The sequence below is a fragment of the Pinus tabuliformis genome, chromosome 5_1 (assembly GCF_031772625.1).
Source record: "Pinus tabuliformis cultivar Carrire ecotype Pingquan chromosome 5_1, CPIR1, whole genome shotgun sequence".
NCBI lineage: Eukaryota > Viridiplantae > Streptophyta > Pinopsida > Pinales > Pinaceae > Pinus > Pinus tabuliformis.
This window is the reverse complement of record NC_142305.1, coordinates 253,646,321-253,669,232: the sequence shown is the minus strand read 5'-3', so window position 1 is coordinate 253,669,232 and position 22,912 is coordinate 253,646,321. Positions and strand designations below refer to the sequence as shown.

Here is a 22,912-nt window from a genome sequence, read left to right as displayed (position 1 = left end):
AACGTTGGGTGCAAGCCAAGGAATGGGGGAATGCTAAGCTCAAATGAATTGTCTCCCACGACCTTGGTAATGGTGTAAGGACCATATTGGAGTGGTTGGAGTTTCTAATAGGCTCCGATAAGGCATTCCTTTAGCAAATGCAACCAGACTTTGTCGCCCACTTGAAACTTGTGTGGCACCTGATGTTGATCATGTCACTACTTGTACTTGGCATTTCATTTTTCCATAATGTCATGGACCTGCTGGCGAATATGTTGGATGTGCTCAATGAAGTTTTTTGCCTTATTTGTTTCAAACTGGACATGAGCCGAATCTGCATGAGTAGCTGTAAATGGCATGGCCACATCAATGGGACATAGTGATTGGAATCCCAAGCCCAGCTAAAAAGGGTTATGGCCAATCGAGATGTGGAGAGCCTGGTTGTAGTTGTGCAGAACATATGGGAGGCTATCATCCCATGTACGTGGATGCTTTGAGTTGTACATGCGCAGAATGTATACAATCATCCTGTCAACAACCTCTATCTGGCCATCAGTTTTAGGATGGAAGGTTGTGGACTTAGTGAGTTTGGTGTCCAGCATCGACCAGAGACTAGACCAAAATGTATTGAGGAACCTACTGTCCTGATCTGAGATGATAGACTATGGGATCCCAAAGCGTACCCACACTCGTTCAATGAACAGTTTAGCAGTGGCTTATTTTGTGATATTCTTCTTACAGGTCGCCATAATAGCCATCTTCAAGAACCTGTCGATGACCACAAAAACACTGTCATTTCCATGCTTAGTGGTAGGAAGGCCTGACATGTAATCCATGGAGATGGATTCCCAAGGTCAACTAGGGGTAGGAAGCAGGGTATAGAGGCCTTGATTCTTGATGGTCGGTTTGGAAATGGCGAAGGTAGTGAATGATTTGATGTACTTCCTGACATCCTGTCGAAGATTTGGTCAATAGAAATAATTCTGCAGTACTTCCACCATTTTCTCGACCCCGAAATGCCCAATAGCTTGACTGTAGTGTGCTTCCCAAATCATCTTGGTATGCTCGCTTGAAGGAACACAAAGGTGACCCAGGTTCCATAACAAGTTATCCTGGAGGTGAAAATCTAGAACATGCTGACCCTCCAAGAGTGTCTAGTATGTGTGGCTGAATTAGGTCGCTCTTCTGGATAAGTGGCCAATCGGAAGTCTCGTTACCACAAGAGTTGAGCACGGTGGTTAACGCCATTATCGGTGGTCGACTAAGGCAATCTACCACATTATTGGTGTTGCCCTTATTATACTTGATATGCAAATGGAAATGTTGCAGGTATGTGGACCACTTCTGATGATGATCATTTTGCAATTTCCCTTGGGTCTGTATGAATTGCAGGGGTCAATGGTCTGTGTGGATGACCATTTCCTTCCCCAAAATGTAATGTTTCCATTGTCGGTGGGCCTACACAATGGAATACATCTCTTTGTCATAAGTGGGATACTTTTGGACTATGTATGAAAGTGTCTCACTATGATATGCCACTAGATGCTCGTGTTGAGTAAGGAATGCCCCAATACCATAGTCAAAGGCATCTATCTCGACCTCAATTGGTTGTTACAAGTCTGGTAATGTGAGCACTAGTGACTTGACTCAAGGGCCAAGTGATATGAGAAAATCCTAACACAAACCTGCGGTAGAAGTTGGCAAGACCTAGAAAGCTGTGCAACTTTATCAGAGTGGTTGGAGATGGCCAATCCCGAATGACTTGGATCTTGGATGGATCCACATGCACCCCCTGTTCATCAATAATGTATCCTAGATACTAAATTTGGGTCATGCCAAAAGTTCATTTCTCCAAATTGGCACATAACTTGTGTTGTTGCAATGTTTGGAGAACCTGTCGGATATGGTGGAGGTGCTCTTCCCAACTCTGACTAAAGATCAAGATGTCATCCAAGTATACCACTACAAATGAGTTGGTGAATGGCTACAATATGTGATCCATTAGCCTCATGAAGGTTGCAGGAGCATTCATCAATCTGAAAGGCATAACCAACCATTCGTAAAGGCCCTCCTTAACTTTGAAGGCAGTCTTCCACGCATTGGAGGGTTCGATTGGTACTTGGTGATATCCTAAATTCAAATCGATCTTGCTGAAATATTTTTCCCCCTTCAATTGGCCTGGAGAACATTAATCCATGGGATGGGTACCTATTACGGATAGTGATCTTGTTCAGTGCCTGATAGTCAATACAAAGTCTCCAAGTCTCATCCTTCTTTTGTACCAACATGATCAGGCTCCCACAAGGCGATGAACTCAAACGGATGTGACCTTTTTACGGTAGCTCCTGAATCTTCCTCTTTATTTCATCATTCTCCAAAACGGTGCACCTCGGGTCAGATCGATGGAGTGCTTAACCAGACAATGCAGAGGAACCCCTGCAGGGGAGGTGAAGATGTCCTCGTACTCCTCCATGACCTTATCCGTCTTTAGTTTTCGTGCGGAGGGGCCCTGTCTGGAGGTCGTGGCCACCATCTTCTTCTTTCCTTGAGGGCATATCATCAAGAAAACAATTTCCCAGTTTTGGAAATGAGCTTACTACATTGTTTTGTAGTAACCAAAGAGATAGCAGTAGGTAGTGCTACCTCTGGTATCCTGTACAACTTATTTCCCAAAGTAACAATAATAGTACAAGGCCTTGATTCATATATAGCATGTCACTTCCACAAGTATGGTTGTCCAAATAATACATCACAAACTTCAAGGGGAGAAATGTCACATAATACCTCATCCGTGAAGGGCTTGATGTTGTATGGAAGGCAACACTGCTAGCTCACGTGAAGATCCCATCCATGGTGAAGCCACCCGATGGTGTATGGTTGTGGATGTGTTGTGGTCAGTAAGCCCACTTGCTTCACAACCTCTGCCGAAATGAGGTTCTTTTGGCTCCTACTATCGACAATGAACTGTAGCAGGGAGCCCTTTACCCACATCTAGGAGTGGAAGAGTTACTCCTCCTCCTCTCGATCTTCGAGTTCCTCCGTCTGGATCTTTGTGGCAGCAATGGTGGAATTGGCTCCACATCGATAATCTGCTTCCATTTATCATTCCCCTTATCGAGTTCTGACTCAGAGTCAAAACATGCATCTGATTCTGAAACCTTTAGCTCGGCTACCAGTGACTACTTGGCCCGACACTCACTTGTGTTGTGAGTGGAGCTCTTATGGAACTCACACCACTTTCTCATGTCCTTTTTCGGCTTTGTAGCATTGTTTTTTTCTTGCAACTTTGGCGGGTTGTCTTCGGCCACCTAACCTTGGTTTTGTCCTTTGCTCTGTGGTTTGGGGGCACCTTTCCCTTTCTTCAGATTCATAGATCCAAAGTCTCACTTCTTTTGTTTAAACTTTTGCTCAACCTTGACAGCATATTGGTATGTCATGATGAGCGAGGAGATGTTCAGGAACTCTAATTCTTTGTAGATGTACTTGTGCAGGCAGTCGCGGTATTTGAGTACCAAATGTTGCTCTGTATCCTTGATACCCAACTTTGTGCGAAGGGTATGGAAAATATGTAAACTCCAGCATGTCTTGGTCCCTTCCCTACCAAAGCATGGTCCACTTTATGTATTGATACTCATAGCTTCCAACAGGGTAGTACTGCTCCTTGATGGCATCCTGGAATGAATTCCAAGTGGGTGCAACTGAAAATAGTGAGCCTATAATTTCATCCTTCTTCTTGCAATAGGTTTCTCGCTAATCCTTGACATGGGGGGCTTCTTTGAGAAGAGAGAAAATAATCTTCTCCCGACTAGAAAAATCATGAATAGAAAAATAATCCTCTAGCACATTTAACCATTTATTGATGGCATATGCGTCTATCTGACCCTCAAATATGGGGATTTCAAAATTAACTTGTAACTTAAATGGTGTGGCATTTCCAAAGTAGCTGTTGGAAGCCGATGTGTCGCCCCTGGGTAGCCGCTGAAGGATCTGAGCAAAGTTCTCCATCATCACGTTCCTTGGTCACTTGAGGGCTTCTTCAAGAAATATTTTGATAGGATCTCCTACCCCCTCATATTTCTTTTCATCCGCCATGGGAGGCCATCAGGATTTGTGAGGCTACTCTTGCAAAGGTTCGACCAGTTCAAGCCCTAACTCCTTATATCCCGACCTTGTTGGGGACATGCAAAGAAAAACAAAGAAATAAATCATATCGCTCTAATAACACTAATCTGGATTTAAATAGGAACACAACAAATTATAGAGATAACCATAAGCACAGAGATGCAGTGGAAATAATACTTCATTTCATTAATGTAAAATACTGAAATATGCTTACAAACAGGAATGTAAATAAACTAGCTAGGGCGATGGTAGCTTATATCTGAGAAGAGATGTGGTGGCTACATGCCTTTGAACTGTCTTAAAATGAGTCTCAAGGGCATTTTTATTATTGAACAATAAGAGAAAACCATAAACAACCAAAACTCTAACCCAAGGAGATGTAACAACAAGAGTTTATGGGCCTCATTGGGGTGAGTTTGAAAACCAACTTCCTGGGGTTGCGACTTGGTCATATTATCTCCGTTTGATGTGCATGATAGCCTGTTGGAAAGATCTCTCTGAGGACTACAATATAAAAAGACAATTGCAAACAAAAAAATTGTTGGCGGTAGATTTCCAAAAAAACATCGTTTAGGGCCTCAAAATAGCTCTCGAAGTTTAGTACACGAAAAAATGCTAAAAATAGTAAACTGCATTACAATTAAGGAAAATGAAAAACTGAAAGAAGCAATGGTGGGGGTCCAAGTGGAATTGGCAGGTGGCCACCAATATCCACCTGGATCACAAAGTGGTGTGGGTTGCATAATAAGGAAGTTTTGAACGATGATTGGGAGAACAAAGGTGAGGTTGCATGAAAGGTTGGGTGGTCACTGCATGACGGGTAGGGTGTACCCAGACCGCAGTGCGGAGTGCTGCACAATTTTGAGGAAGTTGGGCAGGCCTATTTAAGAAGGTTGCATGACTGTGTATATTTGTATTTGTAAATTTGAATTGCAGAACTATAAAGATATGGGCAGACTTGTTGGTGAGTCCCCCCCCCCGCCCCCCCATTTTATAATTGTTGCGTACTATGTTTATGATGATTTTATTTTCTCTTCGTAATAATAAGAAGTTGAACAATAATTGAAGTACGATTATTTCCACTGCATTATTAAAGAAGAAAGTTAACACTTGAATAAAAATTTACTAAGTATTGGATAGACTTATTTGTAAGCTCAAGTAGTGGTGTTGACTGTGCTGAACCCGCCAACATGTAAGCGAATCTCCCCGGTAAGAAGACCCAATTAGACCTCAGACCGTTTTTTGTAGGAGTCCTAGCAGTGGGTCATACGGTAAAGCATTGACCATGATTTTGCATAGAGGCATGTAAGATAACTTTGTTGGTAGCAAGGGTGTGACAACTGTAGTGAACCAAGGAAGGTGCATGAGAGGTTCTAACACACGAGGGTTGAGATGAGTGCGCTCCTTGGAAACCTGCACGCAGTTAAGAAGGGAACACATGAGTGAAGATGCATCACAACATGGAAAGAAAGTCAGCAAGCAATCCAAAGTGATGGTTAAATCAACAACACATTTCAGAAAGATTCATACATACATACACAGATAGTTATACATGCATGCGTAAGAAAACTAATACATATATCATTTAAAGTAAACAAGATAGCATAGAATAAAATACAACATATGCATGAAACATGTTGGCTTTTGTTATATTAAGAAGTGTAAGTTCCAGTCATATAATACATCCATGTCCGACCACTAGTTCTGATGGCAGAATGTTATAGCCACAACCGCCTACTCCTCCAAAGAGATATACTAGCTCTGTGCAGTGGAGAAGCCAAGGCTCTTTACAATATTGTCCAAGCTCTTTCTAAGATAATCCTATCAGAAGCTTGGATGACCAAAAGCATTTTCAATGAGTTATGAGGTTCTATTTATAGCAAAGGGTGGGGTGACCCTTGACATTCCCCTTTGTGATAGTTCATCTACCCTCATGACTCTTCATCTACTCTATGGATGTTACATCCCACTATCGACACTTGAACTTCCACTTGACAAGATGTTACATTACAATGCACATGTGCCCATGTGAGATAAAATGGTTTAAGCAAGCTATGCAAGACATCACTGAAACTCGGTCCAATGTGGTGAGACCAACTCTTTAACATGCTTGTGATGGTGAAGGTGGTGAGCTGATGTCAAGCTTGGTCAACTGTGATGGTGTGTATGCGCTCCATGGTGACATCTTGCTAAAGTGAACGCTTGCCTCTGTTGCATTCGGTGCATTGTGTGGCTCCTCCATCCAACTCATCTACTAACATGTGCATGGTCTTCTTGGGTGTGTTCGAACCGACAACACACTAATGCATAATGTTCATGTTGTTCTTCCAGTGTGTGCTGGTGGTCATGCGCATCAGCTGTCAACTACATGTGCAACTCCAATTGGATTTCTTTCTTGTCTTTTCCTCGGTGAGGGTGCTAGATGGGTGAGATTGTATGTGTGTACATAATGACATGCATGCTTCTGAATTCCCTTGCATGCAATCAAAAAAACTTCTCACCATGTCTGCTCCATGCCAACTATTAGGATGTATCTTTAACTTGTACATGCGCAGTTTCATCTGTGAGTGCATATTGCACCCGCTGCTATACCTATTCCTATTACAACTCATTCTCTCATCTATGCAGCTCTTGTTCTTCCTTGAGTAGCTGCTTCAGCACATGTAACACCTTCTCTATTCCATTCTTTGTCTTCGCACAATATTCATGTCGCGTCGTCACCTCATAACATGAGTCTCCAAAGTTGCTTTCATCACAAGTGGATCTACTTGAGCTTGCAAATTTGTTCTGCCTCTGTGTTGTCAACAACCTTCCTCTTGCATTCGTTGCATCTAGTATGTTGCCTTCAGCCGTTGTTCATGGTGCTGCTTACTTTGAAGTTGCTTCCATCATATATTGATGTCCTTATCTACAAACAACTTGATTTCTTCGTGGGTAGGAAATTTCATAGACACTTGATCGACTGCATCCCCAAGTGTGCTCTGAATGGTATCTTCGACTCTGCTCTCTTGGAAACCATTGTACCTATGTTGTTGAGAGGCAGATGAACACCTGTGATACATAGAGACATGGCAACACTCGTGGCAAGAAATATGTCAGTAGAAAACCAAAACGAACTTGAGAACTGACTTGCAACATACCTGTGTGACTGATCATGAAGGTTGCATAATTTTCGTCAGAGGGTCAGGAGATTGACTGCCAAGACTGTGCAAAGCACAATCTGAGCTTCTGGGAGGTTGATTGACTACTAGAAATGCGCAATGCATAGTCCAGTCTGGCTACTAACTGCTAGAATTATGTAATGTGAAATCTCAGTTGGAAATGGTTACAGGCTAAGTGACTACATTGTACAATTTTCTAGGCCAGCAGTCACTGTCACTCAAAATTTCACAATGAAAGACTCGAGGACAATCACTAGGTAGAAATGCGCATTTCTTGAGATGAAGACAGATCCTTCCCTCTCAGGATTATGCAATGCTTTCTTAGTGAGGCAGATTTCAGGCCAAGGCTACCCAAACTCGTCGACAAACAACTGAAAGTGAAAGTGACTATGAATGCATGTCAATACTGAGTGTAAGCATAATTGAATGATCATGCATGCAAATAGTGAATGACAGATTCAGAAAATGGAACAACACGCATGTGGGTAAGGCGAGACACCGAATCGGTGACCGTTCATGAAAAACAGTTTCATGCATGTGATAGCAGTGAGATGTTAACGAAGACTGAAATAGTGCTATTACAAGCTAGTATGTATCAAAATGACAGCAAGCACTCACTAATTCATAGAAGAGAAAAACAAAAAGCGCCAGAAATTCAACAAAAGACATTGAAAGGAGGCTTACCCCAAAATAGCTAAGTTGAACGTGCTAACGACTCCTAGATGTGATGTGGGATGTCAGAGCTACAAGTTTGATGATAGGAATGAGCTTTTCAGCATCCGATAAAATCAAATATGTGATGCACATGCCACAAATCTAGGAAGAGCAACACTTGGTGGGAGGTTTCCAAGATGATCCTCGCATGCAACCTCCAACTGCTAAAAGTAGATCCCTGAATCAAGGGATGCCTTTGCATGCTTCCTTGGGAGAAGAATCCCATGCATGAAAATCAGTTTTGTTCGGTCTCGAAGGGAAACGATCAACTCAACTGCAGATGCAAGAGGCTGCTCAATTGCTGGGAGAAAATGTGCATTTCTAGAAGGGAGTTGGGTTGGCTACACAGAAGATTTGCGTAGTTTCTGGGTAGAGCTATTGACTACTGCCCAAGATTGCACAATTCTTGGGCTGAGAAGCCCTACTGCGAGGAATTGTATAATTTTCTTGATGAAGCTTGACTAGAAGAATTTTGCAATTTTTGGAGGGAAGGTTGGTTACCCTCCAGAATTGTGCAATTTCTTGAGGGAGCTTCTTAGCCTGCAACTAGACCAAGTCCGAAGGAATAACCTGTGAGGGGAATGCAACAAGCTCTAATGGATAGGCTGTCATTCTGCAATAAAAACACTAAATCTTGTGTACTTGATGAAGTAAGATATTCTTCTATGAAAGGTTGGTAGGGAGGCTCCAAAACAAAGCTAAGGAAAATTTTTGGAGGGTGGTTGTAGCCGCTACAACAAGTGGGAAACAAAAGAGTTAGGTAGTGGCGCACCATGCTCACATGTGGTTGGAATTCACCACTAGCATGGGGTCATGATAGGACATGTCTCACAAGATGAACTTATATATATATATATATATATATATATATATATATATATATATATATATATATATATACCCCATTAAAAAAACATGTAACAAGACTCTTAACCATGTAGATTCATCACTACTATACCATGGAGATTCTCAATTTGTAAATAAGCTTTGTTACGATACCACGGGCCAATACTATAGCTTATCAATACTACATGCCTAAAAACTCATAACTCAATTTATATGACATTTTTTAATTAATTAATTTAATTTAAAGGGAAAAATGACAACTACTTTGGAGATAAATATCAACCTTTGATTTGTGAATACTACTAAAAATATTCTAGAATATTCCATGTAGGTTAAATGCCTACCATCCACCTAATAATTATTGATAATTAAATTAAAAATATGGAAGTCATCATCCAAAATAGACACCTATCAGCATTATTATGAAAAGTACATAGATCACCTATTCAAATTCTTTACAATATATAATTAAGATTCCCACCACTCGTCATCTAATTCTAAACCCTTCCCAATGCATTTATGTAGTAATAAAAAATGTTTTTTTTTTTTTTTTTTTGTGGGAGAAATTTTGTATTTCCTTACAAATAGGAGTGTACTTGAAATGTAAAAGATTTAAATATGATACCATAACCAAAATTTTACACTTCATAGAAAAGGAACAAACAGGAGTGTACATGAAAATGTAAAAGATTTAAATATGAGACCATAACCAAAATTTTACACTTCATAGAAAAGGATGGGATAACATAGTACTCAAAAAACCAAAGTTTTCCATACAAAGATTGAAAATCAAGCCAAATCGGCCTTGAGAATAGATAGTAATAAAAAATGATAGAAATCTGAGCATATCAAAAGACTAAGTGGAGGTATTAGAATCCATATTGTGACCAATATGGGGTCTTGGTTGTTTCCAAGGGTGCCTTCAATCAGGAGTGGGATGCCATTTTATACTCTATATCATCTAATCTGTAATCTAGGTCCTTCATGTGGTGATGCAAGTTCTTCATATAGTGAAGGAAATCTTCCTGATATTCAAACTTTTCAAGAGAATTTTTTTTTGAGGAGGAAATTCATATGTCAATATAATTCAACAATGTGTATGTATTTGTGGAAACATTCATGTGTATCTTGAACATCCAGCACCCTCTCTCATTGTAGCAAGAGCCTCCATGTCGAAGAGATTATGCTTATGGGAGGCTCCTTCTCTTTCAATGTAGTTGATGTAATCATGGATGGAGCCCGAGGTAAGATCAAGGAACTAGGTAGTGTTTTCATCCAAATGGTGTTGTATATAGATATTTCCTCGATTGGCTTGTTCTTGAAAATAGATTGCTCCTTTTTGGACATGACATGTTAACGAGACATGTTGGAGGGACCAAGAACAAAATTAAAGAAAATGATTAGGAGAGGAAAGGCACAAGTGAAGGTGCCAAGTGATACGCCACGTGTAAGAGAGACATGGTTGGGTGACCAAGCATCAGGATTTCCCAAGACCTAAAGGGAGATAGATGGTAAGTAAATAATGAAGGGGATAAGCCAACACAGGAGAACATGAGGAGGGCATCACACAAATAGTTGAAAAGAGAATTGAAGGAAGGGGAGAAAATCAAAGTAATAAACCATAAAGAGACCTCTTGGGTCCTGAAGCAACTGAAGAACCAACATAAACAAATCAGACCAAAATATTGCATAGAGGAAGACCAAAAGAAAGTCCTAAAGTGAAGGTAGCTACTAGAGACTACGAAGTTTCTTTTAAATGAAATCCAATCAAGAGCACATCTACAAAAGGAATCCAATAATGGAATGAGATATCATCATGCATGCATAATGAACCAAACTTGAAGCCACATCATGCAAATCTAACCTACAAGGAGAAAGAACCAATTGGGAAAATCTTGTCTTCCGAGTCGATAATTGGAAATTTCCTTCACCACCATAGTGTCAGTTCGTAAGGTAGGGACTTTAGTTTTTGGAGCCAGAAAGGATTACCACATATAACAAGAAAATGCTAGGTTAGGGCCCAAAGAGAGGGCCAACAAGAGACCCCAATTGCGCCGATGAGAGCCAAGGTATGCATATTAGATAGGAAGCTCTATTAACCTGTAACGATGGAGAAATATGAAAATTGAGCCATGATAAGGGATGTAATAAAATGAAATAGTCTTGACTATTGCTTTGCATGAGTGGGGATTGAAAAATTATTTGGAAAATCATATGGAGTTAAAAATATGTGTGGAGTGTGCTTGAAGTTGAGTATAGTGGTTGTAGTCCACATGTGGAAGTGCATCGAGATCTTAAGTGCCTTAATCATTCCCTATACGGGTGTTTTATAATGACCCTAATCTCTTGGGCAGGTGGGGCAGTGGCAATTAGCTCTCCTTGCCTTACCCTTCCTTTTTCTCAAAAAACACCCATCTAAAAGGTAAAAAACAATATTAAAAGAAACCAAAACCCTAAAAATACAAACCATTTTAATATACCAATATAATAATTATTATTATTTAATAGTAAATGAAAATCATTACACATTTTCTCCATCCAAAGAAAAAACATATAATTACATAAACTACTTCTTACATATCCCCCTTCATAAAATGTGTTTATAAATTGTGGATTTTACTTTACTCTTATGAAGCCTTATTTACTTTAACATCTTCAAGAGTAGAATGTTAAACAATATTCTTAATTTATTTTTTATTTAGTTATATGTTTGTTTGAAGAGTCGCGAAAATAGTCATTGATGTCTTGAGAGGATGAGTTAAGTGGATCTAGAGTCATGTTTCAATCAAAATTTCATTAGTGAGGTCATGTTGTCACATCTTGTTATCATGGAATAGATTTGTAGGGTCCCTTGGGTTAGTTAGAGTGTCAAATCATGATCAATCATGACATCATCATCAGTACAAAAATTAGGAGGACAATGTTTCGCTTCTACCAAGTGTTGTGTTTTAATCATTCAAGCTCAAAATCATAACCATCACCCATCAAATCCATATTTAATGCCCTTATGAGTTCAAATGCATGGTTAATCTTCATAAACACATTAGAGCTCTCTCACTTCTCCATTGGAAGTTTGTTATATGGTGGTTAGAGTTCGTTGCGCAAAGGAGGCAGGGGAGGCATTTTACTTGTGTTTTAAATTCTACCACTCTGACTAAGAAACATTTCAGCTATTGTTTTGTGATTGAGAGATCATTTTTGGTTGAAAGAGGTTGTATAAGGGGGTTATATGTTGTTTGAATCTTTCTTGATAGTGTAATTAATCAGACTCAAGAAACCATGAAACCTTGTTTAAAGAGAATCTTAAATAGCATTTTTTGTATTTGGCTAAGCATTAGGGTTAGGATTTTTGATGTTAAGCTGAAGGTTTTGTCATTTTGGTGAAAGGTGATTGAAAAGGGTCTTCATCATTGTGTCAGAATCATCACCAACATATGAATTTTGTTTAGAGACCTCACTATTGCTCAAAACCATGAAGAACATATGGCATTGCACTTTCTCACTCGTGCTACACTTTTGTTGTAGGGTGAAATTTTGAGAGTTGGGAGCTTTAAATGATTAAATAAGGTTTCTACATGGGAATTTGATGATTTCCAGACCATTTGACATGTGTACCAGTCCTCAAGAAACTTAGGGAGTGACTGGAGCTACATTAACCATCAATGTTTTGCATAACTGCGCTATGTTTCTGCTGCAAGAAGAGATTTTGGGGTTTGAAGGTTTGTGTATGAAATAGAAGGTTTCTCATGGGTTTAAAATGTTGTATGGACCATTCCATGCAATCCTAATACCCTCAGCATGTCAGATGATGTTCGGAGATAATATAAGCTTGGAGAGTTGCGCTTCTGCACTACACTCTCACATAGTCACCTTATTTTCACCATATCTATTAACCTTATACTTGTTTGCCATGAAATTTTTACTGTAGATGCATGGTAGTGAGATGAATAATCCCACTTAATTTTAGGTCAAAATGATTCACAGTTTTCGAGAAATGAACCATCATCATGTATAGCCATTTTTGGATTTTCTCGTGATCTGTGAGTCATATTTCACTCAATTTTTTTTTGAGAAGGGTTATAATGATATTAACTTGATGTAAAATAATAAGCTCAATTTGGCTTACCTTTTATGATATATTCAAAAAAAATCAGTCGGTGTGCTTCTTCGTTTAGTTTTGGAGAATTCGGAGGATGTGTATTGTCGACACTGCGCTTCCAAACAATCATCTTTTTGACCAATTTACCCAAGTCAAAATCTTCTAAAAAAAAATTATGGTCTTAGTAATTGTAATAAATCATTTAGTGACTCACAGTATTGATTTGGGGCTGAGAAATTAATGTAAGATGCTTAGAAAATATCTAGTTAAGTAGTCCCTAGTCTTTAATAGTCAATTATATTTTCATTACGGAAATTAGAAACATAAATCCTAATTAGGAATTCAACCCCTAGAGGTGTGAAATGACTCATTTTGGCCTATTTATGATATGATTGTAAAGGAGAAAAAGGTTGGTTAGGTTAAGGAGAAAGGACCTTGCGTACTACACTTATTTTTGGTATATTTTTATAGCGAATGAAATACAAAGGTGGAATTTGTAGGGATTCTCGAGTTAGTTTGCTTTGGAGATGTGCTTCCTTTCTTTGTAAGTTATCTTCTATGAAAATCGTGCTTTGAACCGTATCTTCTTTTTTAGTTAGGAAAATTCTTGATTTAGAATTCACCCTAAACAATGCTTTGTTTGAGTTTGCTAGACATCTATGTTTTCTTCTAAAATGACAGTTAGATTCATCTTGATGCTTGATGCTCTTTTTTCATTTCCCATTTTTTCTTCACTCACCCTCCTACAACAAACTCAAACAAAAAATCTCTAAAGAGACTACCTACCTCGCCGATGTGGAATCTTCATTTTCTCTTCATTTCATCACTAGAAACATAATCAAACTAGACATGACTCCATGCCCAATAGATTCGTCTCCTTTCCTACAAGCAAATATTTGAAAATCATACCCTACTAAGAATTATACCTAGCCTAAAATATGAGTAATTGAATGTCCTAAACAGAGAGAGCCCTCTCTGAACCTAAAAGGGCTAGATCCTACTTTACAAGTGTTTTTGTGGTTAGCTCTTAATTTCTCTCATTGGCCTAGGGAAAATTACACACAGGTAACACAAATTATAAGGGAGATTTGTAATTCCTTTAATATTGAATGTGGAATTGATATATATATATATATATATATGAAGATGAGGAGGCATGTATTAACATTCTAATATGGAAAATGTGAATCATTAGTATATATCATATAAAACAAGTGATATATATATGTATATATATATGTTGGTCAAAACTAATATACATCTAAAATAAAATTAATCAAATTTCTAAAAATAAAAACATTTTCTCATAATTTTATTTACAACAAAATTTTCCTTTTAAAATATTTAATCCTTCTAAATATTAAATAAATTATTGCCAAAATAAATCTATAATAATTTCATATGTTATTTACATTTACTTCTTATATATTCTTGACATTTTATTATATAAAATTATTATAAATTTACTACTCAAATCATATTCATATTTAAAATTTGATAAGCAACATTTAAATGTGATAAAAATTCTTCCTCTCAAACTAATATATATTTCATAAATAGTTATTCAATAAATATATTAAAATAAACTTTCACTGTAAAATAAAAGATATAAAATATTGTTAACCATGGGTACGTGTAACCACAAATGTTTTATTTGGAAAAGAGATACATGCAAACTCTTCAAATCATTATGCTGGTTGTGAATGAGTTAATCATAATCACTTGCACATCATTTAGAACTTCTATTTCTGGTAAGAGAAACAGACATGTGTTTTCCCATCACATATATATTATTAATGGAGGTGATATTTCACGTAAAGAGAATTAATCAAACAAATATAACGCTATACTAACTTAAATCTATTGAAGCTATATGTAAAAAGAGGTTTTTTTAATTCATATTTTTCCAATACCTCGTACTTATTATGGTTAGAGGTGATTTTTGTAGGTGTAGATTTAAAAAACAAATAAAAGTATTTCTATTTTAGTTTAAATTTATTTAACGTATATAAAAATGCATTGAAGCTATTTAATAATTAGCTTTGGTTAAAAATAATAAGTTGATAAACTCAAATATTATAAAAAGATGATGAATTTTAATCTAAAAATAAAAATAGTTAAAAGACGATGATTGGTTATGTGATTTTGCCGAAGATTATCTAGACGATGAATTTTAATCTAAAAATAAAAAATAGTTATTTGTGATTATTATTAAGATGAAAATGAATGTTATAAGATATTAATTAATTTTCATCATTTTTAGAGTAAAATTAGGTGTGGTTTAATTTTTAAAATTCTCAAAGATGAAATTGTTTGTGACATTTGTGATTAAAAATGTTAAAGATGAGAAACATTTTCTCTTAAAATATCTATTTTATTTTTACATTTTATCTAATATTCAAAATATTTCACTTGTAATTTTCTTTACTTTTTAAGTGAGGGAAACTATTTCTCTCCATTCTTTTCCAATATATAAATAAAATGTTAAAAAATTCACATTGATCTCTTATCTTATTAAGGTCACATAAACCATATAGATCTTATTAGACTTTTATCATCTCATCAAAATAACAATTAAAAAACTGTAATTTCAACTTTTTCCGTTTTTTCTTTTTATTTAATAAATTCTAATTTAACTAAAATAATTTAAATAATAGATTTAAGTGTAAAATTCATATAAATTTAGTTTAATGTGTTTGAGTTTTCAATATCTTATTTTAGATAATAAATCACTAATAAAAATGTATTCAAAATTGAAATACAAAATAAATTATTAAAATCATTAACAAACCATTTTTTTTCAATTCATTAATGAGAGGCCACATTAAAAAATGTACATCCCATATTTTCAAGGTGGTATACTTTAACAAAGAGCCACAGATAAACCCCATTTTCCATTTTTATATGAAATTTGAACACAGATGGGTATATAGAAAAAGACGTTCGACTTTTTCTGGATTTCTAAACGTATTTGGCCATTAATAAAAAAATCTGAATCATCAAAAGTATAATTAGTGGTGGATAGGAATTGGATATCAACCCATGGAAATGGTTGAAAAAACTGCGGTACCAAACACCACTCCCCCACTATGCTTATTATTCCACATCAACAAGAAACTGCTTGGCTCAATTTAGATCCATCACTGGGGTGAGGGATGAAAGGTTTAGGGCCAATATTCCAAGATCTCTTGTGCTTGTTACTGACCTTCATTTGAAAACCATATATTTTTTATATAGTTAAAGTTGTCCAAATAATTTCAACCTCTCCACACTTAACATGATCAAGTTATTAGAATCCATTATTACACTTGAAGAAGGCTTCTTCATGTTTCTTATATTTTTATATTTTTTATATGGTTAAAGTTGTGCCAAATGATTTCAGCCTCTCTACACTTAACCTGACCAAGTTATTAGAATCCATTATTACACTTGAAGAAAGCTTCCTCATGTTTCCTTCAGAATACCAAACAGTGAATACCAAACAGTGAAATCTTATATAAGACAGAAAAGAAGCTAGTACTCTTTAAGATTAAGAACACTGGCCACTTTTTGTAATGGTTGTTCCAAGTTGGCCACCCAATCTATTGTTTGTTGTGAAGCTTGGCATATCAAATAACCACATATTATTTTTTATCATTATTGCGGTTTATCATTTACTTTTATCTTATTCATAAACAAAAAAAACGAAAGATAAAATGTGAGAGAGTTGCTCTCTATTCCCTTTCGAGTGTTTGAATGTTGTCATTTTAACTTAAACTAATAGTTAAAATGATAGGTAAAAATACATATATTACCTAAAATGATAAAGGATCAATATGAAAAAACAAATAACTTGAGGAAAAATTTGAAATTTCAGGTTTGCCTCCAATGTGTCCTATATAAGTCTTGCTTCATTGTCTTTTTATCTGGTTCTTTGGATAAGAATAAAATCATATTCAACTGGTAAAATGAAAAGGGCAATAAGCCAATTATTGTTTTATTGAGTTGTGTTTAATATTGTTTTTTATTTAGTAGGTAAATTAACATTAATCATTGGACCTGACCTTATAGAATAAACATAGTTAATAAATGGCAACAAAAATATAAGGCATGTCAATAAGCATTAAATGAGAGGGCTGTATATGCCCAAGATTAATCCAAATGTGAGCATATACAGGTCATTCATTTAATGCCCATTGGCAAGCTAGATATTTTCTGAGTGGTCCACTGAGGCTAAGAATTGCAAGGACAATCAAAAGAGGTCGAAATCTGGCAAAACAAATTTCAGAAAATCTTGTAGATGCAGTGTTTGACCCTGTACTAAAAACCTCCATGGTCTCATGCAGGAGATTCCTATTTCCACCACAGTTTTTTAATTAATTCCCCTGACATGCGGGGGCGATAGGGAAATATAAGGCTCGCCCGTTTATTCCTGCTACTTTCTTATTCCACTTTCCCTTCTATTTCATGTAGTTAATGCACGTTACAGCTATTTAAAGAATGTGAAGTACGAGCTTTAAGCGTGCACCGGACAGGTCTATGGCATGGCATTATTTTCCAATGCGTTTGGATGGCAAATCTGAAGCGTTGGTATTGATGGTGACTGCTCTCCATTCCAGCAGCTTTATTTCTACAATCTGTTTTCCCAAATTAACTGGCAGTACGAGATCAAAAGAAATTCAATAAATTAATCAATGAATTCACTAAATATATTAGTCATCGTAATGGCCTTTACGGAATTAGCCTGTAGGCTTTGGACGGTGGGATTCTAACCCTCGCTTGACTGGAGCTATACAATTAATTTAAAATAAGAACCAGGCTAACCCACATGCATGAAATGAAAAGGATTCTGCACAGCGTTCATTATCGAAAAGGGTTCTGAACAATGTTCATCAGTGTAGTAATCTACGATGTGTGCCTAATAATGTTTACATTTTGATGATGATATTTCTGATTGAACACATCTTAATTTATTTTACTTTAAAGTACCTTCTCTTTGAACACATGTTTCTCTACAAATCTGTGATCAATATGGCTCACAGATTTATTGGTTATCCTAATTCACCACATTGATTTCTTTGAATATTTTTAAGGTTGAAGTATTTTTCTACATTTAGTGGATGGTTTAGTGGTTAAGTAAATAATTTTATTTTATTATTAGCCTCTTCCCAAGGAATAGAAAAGAGTTATTCATGAGTGAAGTATTTACGCAAGTTTAGTGGATGACAAACTAGGTAAAGAGTCCGCTCTGATTACTTCCCTTTTCTCAAGGAAACCAGGAAAGTAAAACCAAACTTCTAATTTGACTCTAGACCCATTAAACTAACTTGAAGACTAAATTTCTTTTCATTCCTCTCACTCACACTCACAGAATACAGAACAATTGTGAAAGCAAAATACAGCTAGTCTGTTAGCCATTGCATGCCAGAATAAAGGAGTTTAGCTTATCCTGGTCCATAGTGCACTGATCCTTTCAAACCCCAATGTGACTGATAGTAACTCTTGTTTGTAGCGTTGGTAGTGTTTTCATCAGTTGGACCATAAGTTGGCAATGAAAGCTTATGTATCAAAGAAGCTTCGCATTGAAAGGAAGGTTAGATGTTCACATTTAAATGGGCAGGAGTCGATTTCAGTAAGTGCATGAAAACCGGGGTGTATACCAAGATGCAAATTGAAAAAGAAAACATGAACATATTTTTCTCATTTTTACATGTCTATAACATAAAAGAAGTATTTTAATTTATGCAGAGGTAATGCAAGGACTGTCTCATTAGAAATATTTACTCAAATATATTACTTCTAATCATGCGGATACAACCATAAGCGTCTTCACAGTAAAGGTGAGCTCACATGATGTATCATATATTCCGAACAAAATGAGTAACACTGTGGCTATTTGTAGCCTTGGCCTTAGGTTGTGGTAGGTTATTTGGAGAAACAAAATAAAAGAATGGTTAACCTTAGGTTTTGGTATAAATAAATCAAAATTTTGTTAAGAAGTTTAGCTGAGTAATTTTTTATAAAATGAATTATGTTTTATAGTAATGTGGTATCAATAAATCATGGATTTAGCTTATAATATTTCAACAATTTTTATATATTTATAATTTACTTAATTTTTATGACTTATTTTAATCTTGACAGTATGAAATGTTGAAATAAGTATTTTGATATTTATCATAAATTAATACTTATGAATATTTACTAGCTATTTAATTTATATAAATATCCTAATATATTTATAAATAAACTTTATTAAAATATTTATACAAACTATCCCATATTTATATACAAATTTTAACCAACACATTTATACAAACTATCATACCAGAAAGCAAGCTTCCTAAAAAAATATATGAAAATTTTCACTGCAAAATGCCTATAGCTGGACTGCAAAGACATGGGAGGTATCAGAAAGACGTATAGCTTGATTGCAAAGACATGGGAGAGTATATTAATGTTTGAACAGTTTATGTAAATTTGACTTTAAAAAAATCACCTTTTTACTAAAAAAATGTGATAACCTTGTATTCTGAAAAATCGAAGATTGTCCCTACAAAAGTGTAACTATTATCTCACAAGGAAGCGGACATGATGATAAATTAATTTTATCAATTTTAATATTTTAATATTTTATTAAAATATTAATATTAATAAATTTTAAATAATATGGGAAGGTTTTTGAACAGCTTACTCTTTAAAGAATATAAAGGTGTCATGTAAAATTGATTAACGTTGATGTTAGGGTTAAGCAATGAAAAGTAATATAGCTACATCCAAACTACCATGAGAGTCCATGAGAGTTGATGGAATGAACTCTACACACCATAATGGATGTAATGAACTCTACACACCAACTTTAGATTAAGTGAACAAAACCAAAACACATAAAAGTTTTACAAAATTGGCTTGACGGACTGTTAATAACAAAATAAGACCTCACACCATGGGTCTAAATTAGTTAGGTTTTCAATTTTAGGTTAAAATTAAGGGAGAGTCCGAAGCCAACATAATTTTTATCTAGAATCAGAAAAATGAGAAACGTTACATTTTGCATCAGATTGAATCTTGCATTGCACGCTTTTCCGAGTAATTGTATTGCCAGAAACATTTTTGCAAATATTATGTAAGTATAGTATATTCACATGTAAGTATAGTATATTCACATGGCCATTTTTATGTTGGATTGTTGATTCCCAGAATATTTGGGAATCAGATGGATATAGGTACAATCAATTTTTTAGGTAGAATTTTCAAATATTTGAAAACTCAGTAATCGACTTAAGCTCAGGGCATCCAAATATCACTATGAACATGATAACAAGCTATAAAAGCCTATATTTTTAACATGTAGATAGAGAAAGTTGTTTCTTTGTTCCACTGATTATCAGATTTTACATTATAAAAGAAAATATTTTGCATCTACAGAGCAGCTGGAGATTGCAGGAACAAAGCAGCCAGGAGTACTTCTGGAGTGGGAGGATCTCCAGAGGATGAAGTATTCATGGAGAGCGGCTCAGGAAGCGCTCAGGCTGTACCCTCCTGTTCAAGGAACTTTTCGCGAAGCTATCAAAGACTTCACTTATGATGGATTCACAATCCCTACAGGCTGGAAGGTAGGACATGCATGGACAATAAAATATAGATATAGATATTTCATAATTTTTTGAAGTTAATGGTAGATTTTGGGAATATTTTAGATATTATTAAGTTAAAGAAATAATTTAGGTTTAGGTATGCTATGTATGGACAATAAAAAAAAATAGATATAAATATCTCATGAACTTAAAATATTAAAGTATTAATCTTTGTTTAGGGTAATTGTAGATTTTGAAAATATTTAAAATGATTTAAGTTTTAAATTAAAAAAATGATTTAGGTGTTAGGTTAAAGAAATAGTTTAGATCTTAGTATTAGCTTTCAAATCAAATTAGGAAAAAATTAATATTCTATAGATAAACTAAAATATTACCTATTTATTTTTATTTAAATTATTTTAATAAATATTAAACAATTGATTTAACTCTTATCATTATAGTTTTTCAAAATCTACCCTCTAATTACATTCCATTATACTGTTGTTGTTATTATTGATATATTCAGATTTATTGGAATGTGAACTCGACCCACAAGAAATCTGAGCATTTCAGTGATCCGGAGCGATTCGATCCATCGAGATTCGAAGGAGCTGGACCTCGTCCCTACACGTTTGTTCCATTTGGAGGTGGGCGCCGAATGTGCCCTGGCATCGACTTTGCCAGAATGGAAATACTTATTTTTCTACATAACATTGTCAAGAATTTCAAGTGGGATCTCCTGGATCCAAACGAGAAGGTGGTCGTCGACCCGATTCCTATCCCTGTCAGTGGGCTACCTGTTAAACTTCTTCCACACGAATAAGGTTCCGGGTCTAGTTGTTTCAGCCCTAGATGATCAGTCATTTTCGAATAAGGTTCCGGGTTCTCAAGGTTTCTGGTTTATTTCAATATAATTCTCTCAATAAAAATGGCCGAGCAGGCTTGAACATCTTTAATCTTATTAGTATGGTGTTGGATTTGAGCTATTAATGACAGATTCATAGCCTTGGATTCGTGGCTAAATTATCTTTAATGTGATTTGTCAGAAAAGATTTCAACACAGGTTGAGGCTTTTTTTTTAGTGTGACAGATTCATGGCCTTGGATTCGTGGTGGTTAGAAAAGATTTCAACACAGTTTGAAGTAATTTTAGTGTGTATTATACAGGTTAGGTTTATATTTTTAATAGTGTTGCATTACTCTGAATCAGATAAAATAAGATAATTATATTTATGTCCAATTAATGATCACAAAGTAGGTCAAAAGGATTCTTGAGTATAATAATTCTGAAATTTCTTTAAACAACATAATATTCTTACCATATATATTTATGCTGAAAATCTCTTATTACATAATATTTTCCTATTTCTTACTGTTTCCAATTTTACATAAAATAATGTAATATATCTTGTTTAAATAAATAATAAATATCTTCACTTGATAATAATTTCTTTACTTTGAATATTTTTTTTTTAAAGGTTATGGAGTGGGTATAAATCAGTTGGTTCAAGAATAAATATCCTCTCCCTATAATGATTTCTTTACTTGAATATTTTTTTTTAAAGATTATAGTGTGTATAAATTAGTTGGTTCATGTATAGTGTTATTTGTATCATATCATTGATTCCAATATAGTGGAAGGAGTTTGAAAATAAGAATTTTTTACACTATTAAATATAAAATAGAGAAAAAATATTTTTATTTAATTTGAAAATGGATAATTATTTTTATTTAATTAGAAAATGGATAATTCTAATAATTTAATGGCGAAGAGTATGTATTTCTTTTTAAAAAAGTCATAAGTTCAAAATTAGAGAAATAGAATATGTATGCTTTTATAAAATTTAATAAGAGAAGTAAAATAGATATACCTTCATAGATTTAATAATCAAATCACCTACCCAAAATTAATATATATATATATATATATATATATAAATTTAGTATAATTAATAAATAATAACACATTAAAAATTAATTAAAATATAATAAATTGTTTTTTTAAGTATATAACTCTTCATATAACACAAATAATCCTATTTTTTTTAATATATGTAACAAGATAAATGGCTAGAATTTTGATATCAAATGTTGTTATACACCACTATTTTTTAAATAAAAAACTATCATTGTTTTATATTTTAATCTGTTAAAAAAAATTAGCCCAATAATTTAAATTTATATATATGTGTGTGTGTGTGTGTGTGTGTGTTTATTTAATTAAATTTTTAATCAAATATTTTCATAATCTTTTTTTTTCTCAATTGATCTACTCCTATTATTTATACAAAAAGTGTTACAACAAGGCAGGGGCCTTGAAGATTCTTGCCATGAAGTTGGCATTTTACAAAAAAATTCTTGATCTCAGCCCGTGGAAGACTTACAACAGTGCTTTTAACTTCCATAAAACTCCAAAAATGACCACACAGCTATCCA

General features: G+C 35.0%; 1 protein-coding gene across 1 annotated transcript in view; it reads left to right on the top strand.

Moving 5' to 3' along the window:
* LOC149164363 (cytochrome P450 716B2-like) overlaps positions 1-21,592 on the top strand; it is a 36,438-nt gene extending 14,846 nt beyond the window's left edge. The window contains exons 2-3 of the mRNA XM_089430910.1: positions 20,329-20,516; positions 21,004-21,592. Of these exons, the coding sequence (XP_089287036.1) occupies positions 20,329-20,516; positions 21,004-21,300 (485 nt within the window). The 3' untranslated portion in view covers positions 21,301-21,592. The remainder of the gene's footprint in view (positions 1-20,328; positions 20,517-21,003) is intronic.
* Positions 21,593-22,912: the final 1,320 nt, after the last annotated feature.